Source organism: Ranitomeya imitator, chromosome 8 (genome assembly GCF_032444005.1).
Source record: "Ranitomeya imitator isolate aRanImi1 chromosome 8, aRanImi1.pri, whole genome shotgun sequence".
Lineage (NCBI taxonomy): Eukaryota > Metazoa > Chordata > Amphibia > Anura > Dendrobatidae > Ranitomeya > Ranitomeya imitator.
Window position 1 is genome coordinate 168,546,367 of NC_091289.1, and position 21,951 is coordinate 168,568,317.

Here is a 21,951-nt window from a genome sequence, read left to right on the forward strand (position 1 = left end):
GCTTTATGGCAGCAGCAATAAATGGAAGTAAATTGCAGAGATTATTACTGACTCCAGGAAGTGACTCCAAAGAACCACTGAGGACAGGGGCGGACTGGGCCGGGTGGCAGGAATGCATATGCCCCCCCGGGCCAGTGCCTGAGCAGCTGCACAGGGGATCAGGGAAGATTCATACAGAGTCTTATGTGTTTATAAAGTTTATAATGTTATTCTTCTAAATTATTTAGGTTTTTAGAATAAAATGTCCAATACCTTATCCTCATTTTCTGATAATCAGGAAATTACTCTGTCCCAGTCTACACAGCAAAGTTAAAAAATAAGCTGATACAAAACACCACCAAAATTCCAAGAGTTATTTTGTCATAACTAAAAACATGATTTAAATACCGCAATATATAATTTCCTGATGATACATTACTTTTAAAAGCAAAATATAAGGTTTCAATAATTTAATGTTTTCATTCCCAAAGTGCCTCTCGCATTACATTCATTTTTTACTTAAATGAATCATGAGCGAAAATATCTTAATTAAATGTGACACTGTAGTATGTTTGAAGCTTTATATCTTTAAGTTAAATGTGTCTACTGAAGCTTTGGTTAAATTACAACTTGAAAGTGCAAAATAAACTGCGGTTGAGGCAGAAGCCAAGACTGGAAACGTGGATGTTTTTATCCACAATTTGTCCATTATTTACCTTTTCATCTCATTTTAATACTCTGAACCTGCTCGATTTATAGTTTTCTCGAAGCATAAACACCCACAAGAATAATGTAAATGTTCCCACTTCTGTGAAAGCTGTTTAGATGTGCAGACACTTCGGAGGCATTTCGTAGCAGGAAAAAAAAAAAGAAAATTGAAATGTTGAGATTGAAAAAGCAAGTTAAAAAAAAATTCTAACTATTGATCACGATTTTTTTTTTTAAAGGAAAATATGTCCAAAATAAGATTCTGATTAAACAATTATTTATATATTTTTTTATAGTAAAGCTCCATTTTTCTGACACACAGCTTCACGGTCTTTGCTATGATGTTAAACTATTAGAGAGACCTGTCACTCAAGAACAGGGGGTTGGGAGAAGCCACCGGGAACACAACTGTCCAACTGGTCTCCTGGGCAGCAGGTATCCGCTATCATGACAGTGCTGTCACCTGTTGGGTTCCTTTTAAGTTTTATGTATAAATGAAGATTAAAGAGGTTGACCACTACTAGGACAACCCTATTTTATCTAAATGTTTGGCCTCGATAAAATAAAAAATCTTCTCCTCGCCTCCTGTACCGGTGCCGTTCCAGCTGTGTCATCACTTGCGTTCTTGGGGATCTTGTGTGGTTGTTCTGACACGTGATCCTGGCATCAGGGTCTTCACCTTCAGACAAATGGAACATCTAGAGGAAGTGAGAGAGTAGCTGCAGCCCTAAATTCTTCTGGATGTTCGATTTGTCCAAAGGCGGGGCTAGTGATGCCAGCGCTGATTGGATGCCAGGGTCATTTGTCATAACAACCGCCCCTGGGACGCGAGTGCTGACACCGCTGGAACGGTGCAGCTCGCGAGGTGAGTAGAAGCTTTTTTATTTTATCGGGGCCAAGTATGGTGTATGAGAAGGGGAGACCAGTGGTGGACACAGACACAAAAGGGTCCCTGCGCAAGAACAATTTATGGGCCCTTTCCAGCCCAAGAAATGATCATATTACACATTTCCACATGGTGCCCCTGACCTTTTGGGCCTCTGTCTGGCCGCACAGGTTGCACCCATGATATGTCTGCCCCTAGACACAACATCAATGCTGTGCTTGAAAGGAGTGGGCTGACTGGTTCATTTATGCTGATGCATAGGCACAGGAGGGGGCTGGCTTAGCAATTCAAACACGAAGCAGTCGGCCAGCGCTATACATACACAACATTGGTAGAATTATAAAATGGGGACCGAAACAAAGATCTCCTATGCCGATCACAAGCCGAAAAAGAAATTGCACAGACCCTGGACCGCATTGATATCTAAAGATCAGGGCGACTGTGACGATACATGTGCGTGTGTAAGAGTATACATTGCTGCTGGAAAGACATCAAAGCATAATATTTATCAATTAGACAACTCTTTAAAGGAGAATATTTCATTGTAATCAAGGGCATTTTCCTCATTGGGGACATATCCTAATTTGTATGTATAGAAGTGTAGAGGAAGTGAACAGCATAGGGAAGGGGAAGACTGCAGGAATTGGCCAAGAAGGACCCCTTTATTTTAGTCTATGTGGAATAATAAGTTTCTAGGAAAGAATATTATTTCAACTACGAAGAAAAAGGAATGACATGAAAAGTACACTGAGTACATTACTGCCTCCGAAAGCTAGCTGTCATTTTACAAGTTCCATAGTTTTAAGGTTGAAAGAAGATAAGTCCATCGAGTTAAACATATAAGATGCTGATCCATAGGAAAGCAAAAGCCCAATGAATCAGATATTAACCCCTTCATGACCTTGAGATTTTCCGTTTTTCAATTTGGCCATGTGAGGGCTTATTTTTTGCGGGACGAGTTGTACTTTTGAACGACATCATTGGTTTTAGCATGTCGTGTACTAGAAAACGGGAAAAAAATTCCAAGTGCGGTGAAATTGCAAAAAAAGTGCAATCCCACACTTGTTTTTTGTTTGGCTTTTTTTACTAGGTTCACTAAATGCTAAAACTGATCTGCGATTATGATTCTCCAGGTCATTACGAGTTCACCGACACCAAAGAGGTCGAGGTTCTCTTTTATCTAAGTGGTGAAAAAAAATTCCAAACTTTGCTTAAAAACATTAAAAAATTGCGCCATTTTCCGATACCCGCAGTGTCTCCATTTTTCTTGATCTCGGGGTCAGGTGAGGGCTTATTTTTTGTGTGCTGAGCTGGCGTTTTTAATGATAGCATTTTGGTGCAGATACGTTCTTTTTATCGCCCGTTATTGCATTTTAATTCAATGTTGCGGCGACCAAAAAACGTAATTCTGGCATTTCGATTTTTTTTCTCGCTACGCCGTTTAGCGATCAGGTTAATCCTTTTTTTTATTGATCGATTGGGCGATTCTGAACACGGCAATACCAAATATGTGTAGGTTTGATTTTTTATTTATTTATTTTGAATGGGGCAAAAGGGGAGTGATTTAAACTTTTTATATATTTTTTAATTTTTTCACATTTTTTAAACTTTTTTTTTACTTTTGCCATGCTTCAATAGTCTCCATGGGAAGCTAGAAGCTGTCACCACTCGATCAGTTCTGCTACATAACAGCGATCACCAGATCGCTGCTATGCAGCAGAAATGCAGGTATGCAATGAGCGCCAACCACAGGGGAGAACTCACAGAAGGCCGGTATCAGTAACCACAGAGGTCTCAAGGACCTCTATGGTTACAATTCTGACACATCGCTGACCCCCGATCATGTGACGGGGGTTGGCGATGCGCTCATTTCCTGCCGCCCGTCCGAAAGCGCCGGTTAAATGCAGCTGTCAGCATTTGACAGCGGCATTTAACTAGTTAATAGCGGCGGGTGAATCGCGATTTCTCCCGCCGCTATTGCGGGCACATGTCAGCTGTTCAAAACAGCTGACATGTCCCGGCTTTGATGCAGGCTCACCGCCGGAGCCCACATCAAAGAGGGGGTTCTGACCTCGGACGTACTATCCCGTCCCAGGTCAGAAAGAGGTTAATGGCCCTATATTTGGGGAAAACTTCCTTCCCAACTCCAGATAGGTTAATCAGACTACATGTACCAGATCTCTACCGATGCGACGTTGACTTAGGGGTTCATTCTGATTGAAATATTTTGGTTTGGGAAGGATATCCTCCCCTAGTATAGGAGATTTGGCATTTGTCTTTGGGTTTTTTTTCTTCTTCTGGATCAACATGGTAGAATTTAATGGTTAGGTGTGATGTATCGTGTCTATTGATCAGTTGGTCCTTCAAACCAAATTGAGCCTCTGTCATCATCGATGTAGTATTACTGTAGATACTTTAATATCGTCCGTAATGGAAATGAACACGGATTTATGTGAGAACATATCAGTGATGACAAAACCAAATGTAAAAGTGAAGAATTAATCTTAAAAAAAAGTAATAACGCAAGATCCTTCAGATTAAAAATTCTTGTTAGCAAATCCCATTTTTGAGAAACCGAAGCAACAAAAACATTAAACTAAAAATAACGTTATCATTCACAATAACCTTTTGATCCAAATTAGTGGTGCAACATAAGCTTGTCGCCAAATATAAGGATAATCTACAGCCATTATGTGGCATATTCAGGTTATATGTAGCACCTGGCGTTCTCCGTCGACAGTGGTGGTACCGAGGGGGGGACGTGTGATCACACATCCCCTTGTTTAGTATGTAACACCTTGACGCACCTGCTCTATCAAAGACAGGCAAATACAGAAAGAAAAAAAAAGTATCAGTGGTATTTTGTTCCCCTCTGATGGGATCAGATCTGTTAACAAGAGAAATGGAATCACAAGCAGACTGTGATTGTGAAACGGAGAACGGGATAACAGGGAAAGGGAGGTGAGAATGAGTATTGTAAGAAAGACGCCAGGAGAGAAGAGAAGAGTATATTTAGAAATGAAGGATTGCGTGGCAGGCAAATCTAAAAGCGCTCAGCGTGCGACTTTCAAATGATGGAAAAAATAAATGCCGGCGAAATAAAAGTCAGGTGCAGGAAGAAAGGAAAAAGTAACATTCGCACGATTTGGAGCCCTGAAACATATGAATTTAGCTTTTATTTAGCTGGGACATATCAATCAATAGGCATTATAGACTTGGCACCATGAGAAGTATGTGCTGTGGGTACTTTTTTTTTTTAACCTAGCTCTCACCTTGCTAGCAATTTAACATAATAAGGATCACACAAAGCTACAAAACCCATTCTTAATGGTCAATAGTCATCAGTATGCCCTTATTTATCGCATGGCACTGCGCCGCAGCCGCTGTCGCCACCAAATGAACACATGCCCAGCTTCACCAAACAATAAGGAAAGACTTATGTGCAACAACTCTGCAATACTATTATTTTTATTAAACATTATGTCCTGTGTTCCTTCTTATCTGTCTACAAATCTAGTACTAATGGCATGTGGTTTAATGTAATTCTAGAAAATATAATATTGAATGAATGTTGACCAAGAGGTTGTATGGCGGTGCACTAAGCAGTGGCAACTCCATTGCACAGATGGATAGATCCATAGACAATGCTGTATAAGTGATGCATGTACACACAGTGTCTTGCGAAAGTATTCGGCCCCCTGGAACTTTTCAACCTTTTCCCACATATCATGCTTCAAACGTAAAGATACCAAATGTAAATTTTTGGTGAAGAATCAACAACAAGTGGAACACAATTGTGAAGTTGAACGAAATTTATTGGTTATTTTAAATTTTTGTGGAAATTCAAAAACTGAACAGTGGGGCGTGCAATATTTATTTGGCCCCTTTGACTTAATACTTTGTTGCGCCACCTTTTGCTGTGATTACAGCTGCAAGTCGCTTGGGCTATGTCTCTATCAGTTTTGTACATCGAGAGACTGAAATTCTCGCCCATTCTTCCTTGGCAAACAGCTCAAGCTCAGTGAGGTTTGATGGAGATCGTTTGTGAACAGCAGTTTTCAGCTCTTTCCTCAGATTCTCGACTGGATTGAGGTCTGGACTTTGACTTGGCCATTCTAACACCTGGATGCGTTTATTTGTGAACCATTCCACTGTAGATTTTGCTTTATGTTTGGGATCATTGTCTTGTTGGAAGACAAATCTCAAAGTCCAAGTCTCAGGTCTTTAGCAGACTCCAACAGGTTGTCACCAAGAATGGTCCTGTATTTGGCTCCATCCATCTTCCCATCAATTTTAACCATCTTCTCTGTCCCTGCTGAAGAAAAGCAGGCCCAAACCATGATGCTGCCACCACCATGTTTGACAGTGGGGATGGTGTTTTCAGGGTGATGAGCTATGTTGCCTTTACGCTAAACATATCGTTTGGCATTGTTGCCAAAAAGTTCGATTTTGGTTTCATCTGACCAGAGCACCTTCTTCCACATGTTTGGTGTGTTTCCCAGGTGGCTTGTTGCAAACTTTAAATTACACTTTTTATGGATATCTTTGAGAAATGGCTTTCTTCTTGCCACTCTTCCATAAAGGCCAGATTTCTGCAGTGTACCACTGATTGTTGTTTTATGGACAGACTGTCCCACCTCAGCTTTAGATCTCTGCAGTTTATCCAGAGTGATCGTGGGCCTCTTGGCTGCATCTCTGATCAGTCTTCTCCTTGTTTGAGATGAAAGTTTAGAGGGACGGCCGGGTCTTGGTAGATTTGCAGTGGTATGATACTCCTTCCATTTCAATATGATCGCTTGCACAGTGCTCTTGGGGATGTTTAAGTTTTGAAAATCATTTTGTATCAAAATCCGGCTTTAAACTTCTCCACAACAGTATCACGGACCTGCCTGTTGTGTTCCTTGGTCTTGATGATGCTCTCAGTGCTTCAAACAGAACCCTGGACTATCACAGAGCAGGTGCATTTATACGGAGACTTGATTACACACAGGTGGATTATATTCATCATCATTAGGCATTTAGGACAACATTGGATCATTCAGAGATCCACAATGAACTTCTGGAGTGAGTTTGCTGCACTGAAAGTAAAGGGGACGAATAATATTGCACGCCCCACTTTTCAGTTTTTGATTTTCAACAAAAATGTAAAATAACCAATACATTTTGTTCAACTTCACAATTGTGTTCCACTTGTTGATCCTTCACCAAAAATTTACATTTGGTATCTTTATGTTTGAAGCATGATATGTGGGAAAAGGTTGAAAAGTTCCAGGGAGCCGAATACTTTAGCAAAGCACTGTATGTGTCCTTCCATACCTTTATTTATTATTATTTATTATGCATTGCTTATATAGCGCCATCATATTCCGCAGCACTTTACATACAATATTATCACTGTGCCCATTGGGCTCACAATCTAAATTTCCTATCAGTATGTCTTTGGAATCTGGGATGAAATTAGAGGACAAAGAAGAAATCCACACAAACCCAAGGACAACTTATAAACTTGGTGGGATTTGAACCCAGGACCCCAGTGCTGCAAGGCAACAGTGCTAACCACTGAGCCACCGTGCTGCCTTACCGTTGTTCTTGCCATTAGCTAAAATGGGTAAAGTAAATTGGATGTGGTCCAAATTTCCCAAAACATTTTTCAGGATTCAATTCATACAAATCCAGCAAAATTGTAGCAAGCAGGTCACTATTTTGCTGGAGTCTTTCCTCAACTATTCTTAGACCCCCTTCATCTCCTTTGCTTTATCCTCGCCAGTCTTCTGTTGTTCCATTGCTCCATTCCAATGCCAAGGCCATTCAGAGTCCTATGATTGGCCTCACACAGTGGCGGAGGGGACACAAGTGACCGCATAATGCCAGATACAGACCTCAAATTGGCCTCAACAATGCAATGGAGCAATAAAAAAAGAAGACTGGGATGGAGAACCAGGGAGCTGTGGTTGTGTCATTGGAGATGGTGTGAGAGCAGGTAAAGAAAGGTGAGCTTAAAGGTTTTTTTTTTACATTTTAATCCCCTTCTATCACGGCATTACAGACAGTTTTGCTTTTAATATTTTCGGACGGAATCTAATCTTTGGGACAAATTGAAGCGAAGCTGCCCAATTTGAAATATAGGATATTCGCTAATTTCTATTCTTGGGTCAATACCCCCCAAAAGTGTTGACCGTCATGACCAGATTTTAAGTTTTATAAAATATCAAATTAGGTGGGGTACTCTGATACAGATTTAAGGCCAATATCAGATCAATGAGGCCCCAGTATCAATACCCCAAAAGGAGCATCCAAACTTAAGCAACCTTCTTACATTACATTCGTAGTTCATATGTCATAGCAAAGGCGGACAGAACATTGGTGCAACATGTGCAACCACACAGGAGCCAAGAGGTAAGGGAACCACTTTCACCTTCAAAGTAGATGGATTTGGACATTATGATGAGCGTTTCGACTGCAAAGGGTCCATATATTGTTCTTGCATAGGAGCCCTTATGTATCTGTATCCACTTCTTAACATACAGTATGTAGGGTTTATATGCTGAGACATCAATTGAAAGAATGTAAAATGATGGCGGCGGAACTTCGTATCAAACCAAACACGTTGACCGCCCAAAACTTCTCCAATCAAAGACATTAGGATAATCCCAGTGCCCTTCTCAATGGGGGTCTCAATTCTTAGATGCCGCCAACATTCTCTTTTAAATGTTTAAAGTCCTTTTCACTGCACTGTTATGCGAATATACATGGCAGAGTAATAAGTAGAGATCACTGAGACGGAGGACAAGAATAAATAATTAATTTGAAGAGAGAGTTGGATGTGAAAAGTGCTGAAGTTTAATGTCGTATTGCGGCAACATCAGCAAATTGTATTCACTGGTCATTAGATGTTGCTAAATGGCCATTTAATGCTTGGTTTACCCTTAAAAGATCTAAAGAGGGAGCATATTTATATGTATATAAAATATATGCAATGTAATAACGTGGGCAAACCATGATATGTGATAAAAGCCCGTGAAAGCATTGTGCTAGTTTCTGCTCAGTTTCCCAATAATAAATCTTTATCCCTGTATCCGTAACACTTTTAGCACCGGCCTAATATCAAATCTACAACTGTGTTTGTTTCCTATAGCAACCAATCACAGCACAGCTTTCATTTTTTCAAAGCCTTCTCAGAAATGAAAGCTGTGCCCTGATTGGTTGCTATGGGCAACACAATCAGTTTTTCATTTTAGACAATTTTATAAACCTACCCAATTGTGTTTATAGATGGGATATACTTAAAGATTTTGTACAAAGTATGGAAATTATTCCTTATTCATAGGCTAGGGGATAACTTCCTGATTTTTGGACCACCACCATTCTCGAGAATGGGGCTAAGCGGAGTCCCAAAGAATGAAACCAGAGGTCAACCACGAATACCTCTGTTCTAGTCACTATCTGCGAGACTGCCGGAAAAGGTACGCGTGCTTGACCTCTGTTCCCTTCAGATAGGGTTCTGTAGTACTCTATTTTAATGATCAGTAGGCGTCCCAGCAGCTGGATTGCCAGCAATCGGGAAGTTATCATCTATCCATGATGATAACCTTGGTACAAACCCTTTAATAAAAGTTTATTTTTTCTTCATAAAGCCCAAAACAAACAGTTTATACCCAAGTCAAAGTGACTAAGGTCTCATGCAAGTCACCATTTTGGGCTTCTGTTTTGCACAGTTCTGTAATTTAGCTATAGCCTTTAACTTAGTCATACTGGATCTCTGCATGCGATAATACAATGCCATAGAGCAACTGCTGGTTCATAAATTGAACCCAATGGGCAGGGCCGGTTTTAGGCAAAGATGGTCCCTAGGTAAAGTTTAAAATGGGGCCCCAAATGCTAACATATTGCACATCACACACAAGCATTTTGGTTGTATTTACATGCGCTGATCTCAGGCCGCTAAACGAGTGTGATCGACAATACTGAAGTCGTTGGACGCTTGTTTCCCGGCCTCTTTCCACCATCTGAGAAAGAATGATGGGGACAGAACGATCACTAATAGATCACTAACAGATCACCATACAGTATCATGTTATCAGCAGCACATCTACAGTTTACACCGGCGATGTCCTGCTGAGAACAATGATTTTTATTCCGGCATAAACAATCCAATCACCCAAAGAATATACATCATTTTGCTTGTTTGGTATAATACACCCCATACTCCTCCATATATTATAATGTGCATCACAGTCCTGCATATTGTAAAATGCACACCTCATAGTCCTCCTTATAATATAATGTGCCCCATAGTCCTCCATATAGTATAATACACTCCTCATAGTCCTCCATATAGTATTATACACTTCCCATAGGCCTCCATATAGCATAATACACACCTCATAGTCCTCCATATATTAAAATATACTCCTCAGTCCTCCATATAGCATAATACACTCCTCACAGTGCTCCATATAGTATAATGCACCCCATAGTTCTTCATATAGTATAATGTATTCCCCATAGACTGCTATACAGTATAATTAAGCCCACATATACTATAATGCAGCCACCCCACAGAATATAATGTGACCCCCCAAAGAGTATAATGTAACCTCCCCATAGAATATAATGCAGCCCCCCATATAGTATAATGTAGCCCCCTCATAGAGTATGATGCAATCACCCCTCATAAAATTAAATATAATACAGCCCCCCATAGAATATAATGTAGCCCCGAACAGGATATAATACAGCCCACCTCCCCATAGAATATAATGTAGCCCCATCAAAGAGTATGATGCAATCATCCCTCATAAAATCTAATAAAGCCCCACACAGAATATAATGCAGCCCCCATAGTATATAACACAGCCTCCTCCATAGAATATAATGTATAATGTACCTCCCCAAATATATAACACAGCCACATAGTATATAACACAGCCTCCTCCATAGAATATAATATACCCCCATAGTATATAGCACAGCCCACATAGTAGTATATAGCACAGCCCACATAGTAGTATATAGCACAGCCACGTAGTATATAACACAGCCCACACAGTAGTATATAGCACAGCCCACACAGTAGTATATAGAACAGCCCACACAGTAGTATAAAGCACTTCCCACACAGTAGTATACAGCACAGCCCACACAGTAGTTTACAGCACTGCCCACACAGTAGTATACAGCACTGCCCAAACAGTAATATACAGAACTGCCCACACAGTAGTATACAGCACTGCCCACACAGTAGTATACAGCACTGCCCACACAGTAGTATACAGCACAGCCCACACAGTAGTATACAGCACTGCCCACACAGTAGTATACAGAACTGCCCACACATGTTGCCACTGAGCGATGAGTATGTGACTTGGTACTGTGCCTTACAATAGGGACACAGGGTGGCTGCTTCCCAGGCTTACTTTTGAGCACTAAGCACTTTACCTTATAATATTTGGCTTGACATATACCTGTGGCTGATCTGATCCCTCATGTCTGTACTTGTTGTTATATGGATTTATATGTTATTGTTTGATTAATTTAATACATTTATACATATTTTTACATACTTTTTGTGGACAAAATACTCTTTATTCTCTTGGTGGCTATTATATTCAGGAGTGTCCTCTCGAATGAGATTGCTGTAGACATTGTGTCAATTGTGATGTATGTTTTAGGCATCCCAATATCAATATTGTTCCCTTTGGGCTGGATTTATAACACTGCCCACACAGTAGTATACAGAACTGTCCACACAGTAGTATACAGAACTGCCCACACAGTTTTATACAGCACTACTCACACAGTAGTATACAGCACAGCCCTCATCCCCTCTTCCCTCCCCTCCTCTCCCCTCCTGAGAATGGCCCCACAGTCCAGTAAAAAAAAACACAAGCTTCTCACCTTTCCTCGTGCCCGCGCTGCTCCATGCTCCTGTGTCGGCAGCTGCCGCCGCAAAGCCTGGCACATGGTGAGTGCGTGATGACGCGCACCCGCTGTGTCAGAGACAGAGCAGGGAATGATGGGAGAGGGAGCATCAGGTGACGCTCTCTCCTTCATCGTTGCTTTGAACTGTACCAGCAGACGCCGGTATAGTTCAATGTGGCAGAGGAGTCGGCACTGGAGGCAGGTGGGCCCCCTGCCTCACAGGGGCCCCATAGCGGCTTTGTGACTTGCCACCAGCTGGGGCCCCTGGGGGAGCAGGGGCCCCAGGCAGCGGCCTGGTCTGCCTGCCCCTAACGACGGCCCTGCCAATGGGGCCCTATATTTAAAAGTGCTGTAAAAAACTTGTAATTTATGGCACTATATTTGACCTTAAATTGTGACTTTGGCTGATTGAGGTTTTCTGGACATTTTTCAAAAGTGTTGCGAAAAGTAGGCCGAGTGGGGTCTCCATCAACCTACTAGATTTGCTAGAATTTACATCAGAAATTGACGTAAATCTATTGTATGGCAACTTATAGAAGCATAGATTTTATATTCTGCTGCATGGACAGACAAAGATGTACCAAATTTACTATGAGGCGCCTCTTAACAAAATTGCCACATTTTACTCCAGCACAATGTTTTTATAGGACTGCCATGTGAAAGCCCCCACCTTGAACGATGCAGAACTTTTTTCCTAAAAAGTATTGAACATCAGATATTACTGTTTATAGAGATGTGATGTACCAGGTTTTATATTCATTTTGATAATATTTCAATATATCTTATTAGAAATGTGCCTGCCCTTAAACTTTACCTGTCTCACTAGTCGTGAAATTGCTTGCATCCAATAAATGGACCAGTTCACACTTGCACAACCTGTAATATTCCTAATACTCCATATTAGCCTGTCCTATAAATGGCTTGTGCTGGCTGCTTTTGGAGCTAGCTCTGAACCCAGTATCTTAGAAGGGTTGTTCTCTTTCAGAAAATCCCAGTCCTCTGACATAATTTGTTATAAAAAAAAACATATTTTACTACTCATTTCCAGATCCAATGCTGAGACTCTGACACTGTGCCCGATGTCTGATATTGGCTGCAGTGCTGATGTCATGCCGAGAGTGCGAATGCTGATCGCTAAGCTCGGCGGCTCTGCCCATGTAGATGTAGCGCCCACTCAGAGACACTAAGCAGGGCCGGCTCCAGGTGTTTGAGGGCCCCGGGCGAAAGAGTCTCAGTGGGCCCCCCTCTTTAACACATACCATGATTCATGATGCACAGATACAGCAGAGCAATATAGCACAGCCCACATGGTATATAACACAGCCACGTAGTATATAGCACAGCCCACGTAGTATATAACACTGCCACGTAGTAAATAGCACAGCCACATAGTATATAGCACAGCCCACGTAGTATATAGCACAGACACGTAGTATATTGCCCAGCCATGTAGTATATTGGCCAGCCACGTAGTATATTGCCCAGCCACGTAGTATATAGCACAGACACATAGTATATAGTACAGACACTTAGTATATAGCACAACCACATAGTATATAGCTCCGCCTCCGAGTCCTGGCTGGAGTCACACACAGCACACTAGCACAGGGAGGGAGGAAGGACTCGGGAATGATGAAGTCCGGCTTTGGGGGCCCCCCAGGAGCACATGATACATTGTGCATCAGTGTCGGCAATGCCGGCATAATAAGTGTCTTACCGTTATGGGCCCCCAGTCTTGCCAGGGCCCCGGCACTTGCCCGGGTGCGCCGGGTGCTGACGCCAGCCCTGACACTAAGCTTAGTTCTTGGCTGCTGCACTGTTTATGTGCTGTTCAGCCAATATCAGACACCAAGGGCAATGGCGGTGCTCAACAGTGGTCTTATGGACGGTGAGTTTTTTTTATAACCGTGTCCAGTGACCAGGATTTTCGGAAATGGGACAAACCCTTTAACCATAGATACCTTGGTCTTGGTGAACAGTGACCATGGCATCTAAGTCATTAAATGGAGGAAGAGATGGGCCTCTGTCACATTTCCACACATGCCGGTAGCATTCAGGCCATGCTCGCTCTGGGAAGAAAGCGCACTGTCAATCAGAAGTGGGGGGAAGGCCATCAATATGCAAATGAGGATGCATAACAGTGCACCAAACTATTGGCCTTGCCAAGGGTGCACATTGGCCTCTACATTTGCATGCTGAAAACCTATCTTATTTAGTGGAAGCCAGGATATGATGTGAGGCCCAAATTGTTCCTATAAAGCTACCAGATTTCTTTATATGCCTCTTCTTTGCACTCATACCCACAGATTCAGTTTTACACATTTTGTCTTTCGGATAGATGTTATAAATCTCTAATTAATGCGAAAAAAAACATCAGAAATACAATTTATTGTATTTTATCCCATGTCATTATTACATTGCCAAAAATGTGTGCAAAGTAAAAAGTTTGTTGAAAAGGGTTAACATGGATATGATTAAGGCTATTTTGTTAATATTGGCAGGTATGATATATCAGTTCCTCATATTAATATAGTGATGAATGATTAAAACATGAACTGCATCATAAAGTGCTTTCCTAGCCAGGCTGGAATATTGATGACCATTGGAAGTTACAATAAATTGATAAAAACCCTTCCCCCAATATATAATTAAATAACATATAAATCAATGGTTTAATGCATCCAGAAAAGTTTCCCGGTGCTCCGCCATTATTTTGCATTCATTTGTATGAGTAAAGACCTTTATCTAGGTGGCTCAGCCTAGCTCTTATGATTCATCAGTCACCCATCTAGTTCAAAGGAACGATGACACTAATTTGCCAAGCCTGAGTTTTAGTTTTTGTTTTTAGATTTTTTTTTCTATTTGATCATCGGCTTCCAGTTCTAATATGTTTACCGCAGGTTCGGAGAATTTTAGATTGCAAGCAGCCAAACTCTTTTTTTTTTTGAAGTTTTATTTCGTCTAGAACATTGCTTGGCAACCTCATCTTCTTTTGCCGCTGTGTCTAAAAAGCGGTTTGTATTCCGTAAACCAAACTCTTAAGAATAAAGAGAAAAGATGTGAACTCCTCAAGCAGGCAGGATCAATTGTCAGACACTTGATTAAAATGTTTTTGATTTGGCAGGGGAACACACAAATAAATAATAAACACTTCATTTTTCATAATGCGCTTTCGAAATGAAGAAAGGAGTCACGAGGCTTTGGAATAAATATATGGAGAATATCAGATGCAGGATGAAATCAGAATGCCATGGTGGTCTGGTGAAATAATCTTATCTCTCTACAGTGCCCGCCAGGACTTAGTCCTATGAAAGACACGTCTGGCTGCTACAATCGTCAGGTGGGAGTTGACTGCTCGGATGGCTTCAATGGAGGTTGTGAACAACTGTGCCTTCAAAAGGAAGTCCCTTTTCCCGATGACCCGGAGATGTATAACATCTTAATGGTTTGTGGGTAAGATTCTTCTAAAGTGTTGACTTATGTGATAATAGAAAAATTTGTTTTTGCTCATGGATAGAAATATACGAATATAAAATCTAAAAAAAAGCCTGAATTGAAGTCCTTCACCACAAAAAAAGCATTTGTAATGGCTTATACAGTGTTGTAGCCCCTTTAAAATCTATACTAGCACTGTACATGTTTCTTGAACAGTGCCTAAGAAAGTAATTTCCAATTTGTATGCAAATCAGTAGGCTGAGGAACACCAAGGCATGGCTGAGAGTTTGGTGCACCGCTATACCTTCTCACTTGCAGTTCGGGGGGCCATCCTCCGCCTCTGATTGACAGTGCTCTCTGAAGTCATTCGCTAGCGAGCGAGAGAAGATAAGGAGAAGAACGCACCAGGCTACTGTGTGCGCGGCCGCAGCAGGCAATGTCACACGCATATGTGCACACATGCTGGCAGCACTCAGACAGCTCGCTGTGGGAGGCAAGAGCACTGTCAATCAGAAGTGAAGAAGTCCATTAATATGCAAATCAGGAGACGTAACGGGGCACCAAACTCTTGGCCATGCTAAGGGTACACCGTAGCCCCCTATTTTTCACATGAATTAAGCAACTTTCTCAGGTCATTTACAGTGTCATGCAGCATCGAGCCCCTCTCACTCCCTCCGGTAATCTTGCGAATTACCCAGAGCCGGGGAGAGCACAGAGCGCAGGAGTTCAAAATGGGGGCATGTCATGCAGGGAGAGACGCTGGCCAATGAATGCTTTCCCCACCAGACTGCAGGACACATGGTCCGTGTGAAAACACAAACATGTGCGCAGACCCATAGATTATAATGGGCTTGCGTGTGTACGAGTCTATGGTATGTTTGAAAAACGGCACCACACGTACCAGAAACATGGACGTGTGAAAGGGGCTTAAATATTTTTGGGGGGAGTGGTAAAGACAAAGTCTACACCTAGAAATCCTTCACAAGCTTTCAATGTTTTTTTCTGGCATCAGGTAAATTTCTGTAGACACTCTATACGACTGCAAATTGCTGGACCTTGACAGTGTGCAGTGTGTACACTGTCAGGATTCTGACCTCTTGCCTGTTTGATCGCTGATCACGTGACTGCTCATATGTGATTTGCATACTTGCAGTCAGATATTGACTAGAAACTTTTCTTGCTTTTTCTCAAAATTCTGTTGGGAGATGTTTAAGACAAGGACTGGAAGAATGCAAAGAGGCAACAGAGCTGAATCTTGACAGTGCGTATATTGCACAGTGTCAGGATTCTACAATCTGCCGTCATAGAGAGAATGTCTGCAGAAATTTAGCCAAAGTCCAAAAAAATCCTGTCTTACAAATGCTCATTCAATAATTCTTGACCCCCTCCTAAGTGCACCTTTAGAAAGACAAGTTTCTTAAAGGGACTCTGTCGGAACAGAAATGACTATTCAAACCAAGTACAGACCCTGGGTGCACTGTGGTGTAGCCAATCATTAAAATACACCTTTCACCTGTTTGTTTTCCATTTATCTCCACCCTTCTCTTGATCTACGAAGCCCGTGCTGTCAATCAAAGATGAGGAGGTTTACATAGAGGGAAAATAAGCAAGTGTTAAGATACATTTAGTGGATCGGCCACGTCTTTGTGCACCGAACGCCTGTACTTGGTTTGAACAGTCATTCTGTGCTGTGTAGAACCTTCAATGTTCAACTGGAATTAAAATGTAAAATCGGGAATATTTAATGAAAAATGAAGAATAAATAAAAATAAAACAATTATTTTTATAATGTATTATTATCATTATTATTATTATTATTATTATTATTATTATTATCGTTCTTCTATTTCCACCTGCATTTTAGAACAGGTCTGGGTGCTGTGTTTGTTCCCTGCACTAGTTATGGTAAATTAGACCGCTGCGCACACAGCAAGTATCAATGTAACATAATTACTGAAATTACTGAAATTAGATAATTGGGTAATGCTGTTAATATAGTAACCTTTTAATAATTTCTGCTGTGCCAAATCCTCTGTGTTTTTTCCGTCACAGCAAAAAATTATCTGTTGAGTGGCACTTTTAATTGTCTTGTAAACCGAAGGCTTTTCAGCAGATGATGATTCACCTTTGCATACATAGCTGAAAGTGATTTAGGCGTCAGCACAGACTTTTTTTGCCTTACTATTCAGCATTACTGGAGACAAAGTCACAATGAGGGAAACACTTTTTTATATCTTCACTTTATGGATTTTAGGCTTTGGGTTACATACAACATTGCCAGTGCAATTACTAATGTAGATTTGACTATTGCAAATTTCGATGTCGCTCATCATTGAAGATGTCATATATTCTCCACTTCACAGTAGTAAAAGATCTACAAATGATGCAACAAATTCAAATTAGGTGATATATATATATATATATATATAGCCTACAACCTGCAGTAATCACCGATCGACCAAACCGCTGCACGACCAGCTCTATCCTCACCTACTCTATCCTCACCCATCCCTTGTAGATTGTGAGCCCTCGTGGGCAGGGTCCTCTCTCCTCCTGTACCAGTTGTGACCTGTATTGTTCAAGATTATTGTACCTGTTTTTATTATATATACCCCTCCTCACATATAAAGCGCCATGGAATAAATGGCGCTATAATAATAAATAATAAATAAATATGGATATAATGAAACTCAAAGATTATTTACATCCTAAGAGCTCAGTGGCACGTACATTTTTTCACATTTGTGAAGTTATGCACCCGTTACCTATTTTAACTACTCCCCACCAAGTTGATGTTCAGTAAAGGACTTTATTTTTTTGGGTGGTGGTCACCCTCATTAAACTGTTCAACATCCACTCTTGGCCAGTCGAAGTGACCAGCATCATGCGGCCTGCAAGAGTGTAGAGCCACTCTAGACGAAGTCCATGCAGCCAGCCATGATCCCCCACCTTCATGCCACATGACAGGGTGTAAGACAGTGTTCCCCAAGTTCGGTCCTCAAGAGCCACCAACGGGTCATGTTTTCAGGATTTCCTTAGTAATGCCCAGGTGAGAACTCAATAATCTAGACAGGCATCAATTCCACCACCTGAGCCATACTAAGGAAATCCTAAAAACACAACCTGTTGGTGGCTCTTGAGGACTGGAGTTGGGGAACACTGGTGTAAGGGATACTTTAAGGTACCGTCACATTTAGCGACACTCCAGCGATATAGACAACGATCCGACCTAAACTAGATCGCTGGAGCGTCACTGTTTAGGTCGCTGTAGAGATGTCAAACACAGCAACTCCAGAACGATGCAGGAGCGATCCAGTGACGTACTTATCGTTCTCGCTGGTTGTTAGCTCTGTGAAAAAACGTTGCTGGCGTCGTTGCTTTTGCTGTCAAACATGATGAATCAGACGACCAAATAAAGTTCTGGACTTTCAGCTACGACCAGCGATGGCACAGCGGGATCCTGATCACTGCTGCGTGTCAAACACAACGAGATCGCTATCCAGGATGCTGCAACGTCACGGATCGTTGTCGTTCTCGTTGTAAAGTTGCTCAGTGTGAAGGTACCTTTACCCACAGCTACCAACCCACGTGTAAACTAGTGTTTTAATAATCTTTTATTTTCAGATAAATGCTCATTGAAGCAATCAAAAAGACACCATCCTTGATTCAATTGTGGAAACAGAAGACAGCGCTGATCCTGGTCTCCATCTCTAAGATAGGACAGTGACAACCATCTTTTAGATGACTATGAACATAGATAGGTCATGCTCCCTGTGTACTAATCATATGTTTTCCTCACTAACAGTAAAAAATGTTGTATGACGAAAAGAGATTTGGCAAAATAAATAAACTGAGTAGGCATCAGCTAGTTGGAAAAAGCTCTTAATAATACCCATGAACGAAAAATGTTTCCATTGTGAAGCGAAGGATGAAAAAAATAAAATATATATATATATGTTTTTAATAAAACAAGTAAGACAAATCTACATAGACGCACTGTACAGGGCACATGCAGTATCTGTTGGAGGAGCTATACCGTAAGTTTGGTCTACTTTGACTTCACCCTCAAGTAGAGATAAGAATAATTGATTTCCCGGGTCACAGGTCCATAGCACATTAGCCTTGGTCACTTCCCAGAGAAGTAGTGAGAAGAGATTTTATTGGCATATATACAAGTTGTTAATCGACGAAGTTAAATAATTCTTCATTCCATATAGTTAAGAAGATATCAGTATTTATAGGAGAAACATGATGAATGGAGCCTCATTAGACAACAGATGGCTGCCTCTACTGATATTACTGCAGTAATGCTTGCAGCTTATTATACGTGAATGTCAAGTTTACTTTTATTTAGTATATATGGATTTAATTTGTGTATTTTCTGCTTTAATTGGCACTAAGGTCAGGCCAGTGTCCCTGTGCTGCCTCATGGAAGGCACCTAGCAATTATAGAGTTGCTTTCCTGCACTTCAGGTCACTAATCCTAATGAAACAAAAAGGAGACAGATCTGCTGACTGCAAGAAATGATTAAGTCTCCAGTTCACATCGTGGAATCTATTATTGACCTGACCAATTTTGTGGTTTTCCTCCAGTTGTATCGAAGACTATAAACTAGGTCCGGATGGGTTATCGTGTCACCTGGTCACAGAATCATGTCCCGGAGGAGCTCACTGCGGAGAAGGTCCAGAGATGGCAATGAACCAGACACTTTTTGGGGAGTTCTTTTATGGTTACAATAACCAGACCAAGGACATTTCACCGGGCCAGTTGCTGAAAGGATCATTTAGGTGACTAATACTTATTTTATTATTCCTGATAGAGAATATCTGAACTTATACCTGCATATCTATTACGGGACGCAGTGCAACGTTAAAAGCAAATCGGGTAATTGTAGGCATAAGAGAGACTTTAGAATCTAAGGAAAGTTTTTGTAAAACTGAAATGCTGTCAATACATTAACAACTACCAGAGGGACACTATCGAGGTGTCTGAATCCTCTTAAAAAAAAAACCAATAACTGTGTTGAATGTTAAAGGGAAACAGTCGAGTTTACATTGCTCCCCAAAAAGTCACTGCCACCATGTAGTCCTGCTCTAGTGTTTGCCTTATTAGTAAGCAAAGTTGAAGCCATATGCCAAGAAGTCAAGCTTGCTGCATCCTATTTTCCTACCCGTTGTCACCTGATTGACATCCCTTAGGACAGGGAACACCACTTTGAAATTGTTTAAATGAGCCATTCATATTTAGGTACAGGGCATGCACAGTAAATGGTTTATTTGTGCTGACCTTCATTGATGCCCTGCTTCACGACACATGCTGGAGATGTCTCAGAATATAGGCTAGGGATGTTGTACCCTTGCTGGATGTATATCAATCAAGCCTGCCAGATCGGCTAGGGTTAGTGCACATTGGGCAAATTACAACCCACTGACCACATCTTGCCCTCTGGCTGTTCCAGTCCGGGCCACAGACTGTGACAGCCAACAGGCTGAAACAGTGGCCTATGAGCCGCACCATGCCCTACCCCGCCCGCCATTTGCCACCACCACTCACTGTCACCATTCTCCACATCCTCTAGATACAGATTGTGGTGAATACATTGATGGACAGCGGCACTGGCTAAATCTTCCACTAATCAGAGTGTGATACAGCAGTCACAATGGCGTCATTTCATTGCGTCATCTGTGCAGTGCGGAGAGTGTACATTGGAGACCAGAGCAGAGTGCCAGGGTGGCAGGACCAAGGTAAGTATGGGTTGTTGTTTTTTTTCATGTGTATGAGATACTTGTATGCATATTGCGGGCTGTAAGGGACACATGTTGTATATGAGTGGCTGTGTGGGGGCTCATGCTGTATGTAAGGGACTATGTGGGGAACATGCTGTATATAAGAGGCAATGTGGGGGTCATACTGTATATAGTGGGCTACGTGGGGCACATGCTGTATATAAAAGGCTACGTGGGGACTCATGCTGTATAAAAAGGGCTACGATGGGCACATTCTCTATATAGAGGCTACGTGGGGCTCATGCTAAATTTCAGAGGCTATGTGGGTCACATGCTGTATATCAGAGGCTACGCTGGGCACATACTGTATATAAGAGGCCATGTGGAGGCTCATACTGTGTATAGGAGGTTACGTGAGGGCTCATACTGTATTTAGGTGGCTATGTGGAGGCTCATTCTGTATATAAGAGGCTATGTGGCGATCGTACTGTATATAGGAGGCTATATGGGGGCTCCTACAGTATATAGGGGCTGTGTGGAGGCTCATGCGGTATAAATGGGGCTGTGTTCAGGCTCATGCGGTACATGGGAGTATGTCAGCATACTTCATTCTATTCAATGTTAAGTCATACAATTAGCAGTAATATAAAATAATTATAATTAATATGTTAATATTAATATTGAGCAGAATTAATTTTAGTATATTGGTTCAGCCCTCCACAACAGTTACGATTCCGATCTCTCATGTGGCCCCTTGGGAAAATTAATTGCCCACCCCTTGGCTTGAGCATGGCAAGCTTGATCTCATGGCATATGTTTCCACCTCCTTAAAGAGGACCTTTCATCAATATTGCTGCTCCCGTTAGAATAGTTCTAAAGAAATGGGACTTGTCATTTAGTGCAATTTTTTCTGTCTTTTAGCAAGGGGGTGTAGCTCACAGGATCCTCTGGGCCACATCTTTAGGCTGTTCTGCAATATTACCCTATAAGCTAAGCCCTCCTGAAGAGCATAGAATTTAGCACCAAATAAAAAGGCTTATAGGTTTGGAACTGTTTAGTGGATAAAAAACTAAACGGTATTCTCAAGGGAGTATTGGGAATAAAATAAGAGCAAAAACTGGTCAAGTCCTCTTTAACCTCTGACTGTTCATTTTCAAAGCAATCCTTGATAGAAATCTGATTTTTCTGGATTTCTGTTATAGATTTTCTGAGAACCCAACGGGTATCGTGTTCAAAGCAAATCCTTATCATACGAACGTGACCTAACTTAACTACGGAACTTGTCAACCAATATA

At 41.4% G+C, this 21,951-nt stretch overlaps 1 protein-coding gene across 6 annotated transcripts in view; it reads left to right on the forward strand.

Moving 5' to 3' along the window:
• Positions 1–21,951, forward strand: part of ASTN1 (astrotactin 1) — a 606,833-nt gene that overhangs the window by 453,773 nt on the left and 131,109 nt on the right. For all 6 annotated transcript variants that reach the window (XM_069737796.1, XM_069737798.1, XM_069737799.1 and 3 more), the window contains 2 exons: positions 14,781–14,947; positions 19,523–19,717. In XM_069737796.1, coding sequence (XP_069593897.1) covers positions 14,781–14,947; positions 19,523–19,717 — 362 coding nt within the window. The remainder of the gene's footprint in view (positions 1–14,780; positions 14,948–19,522; positions 19,718–21,951) is intronic.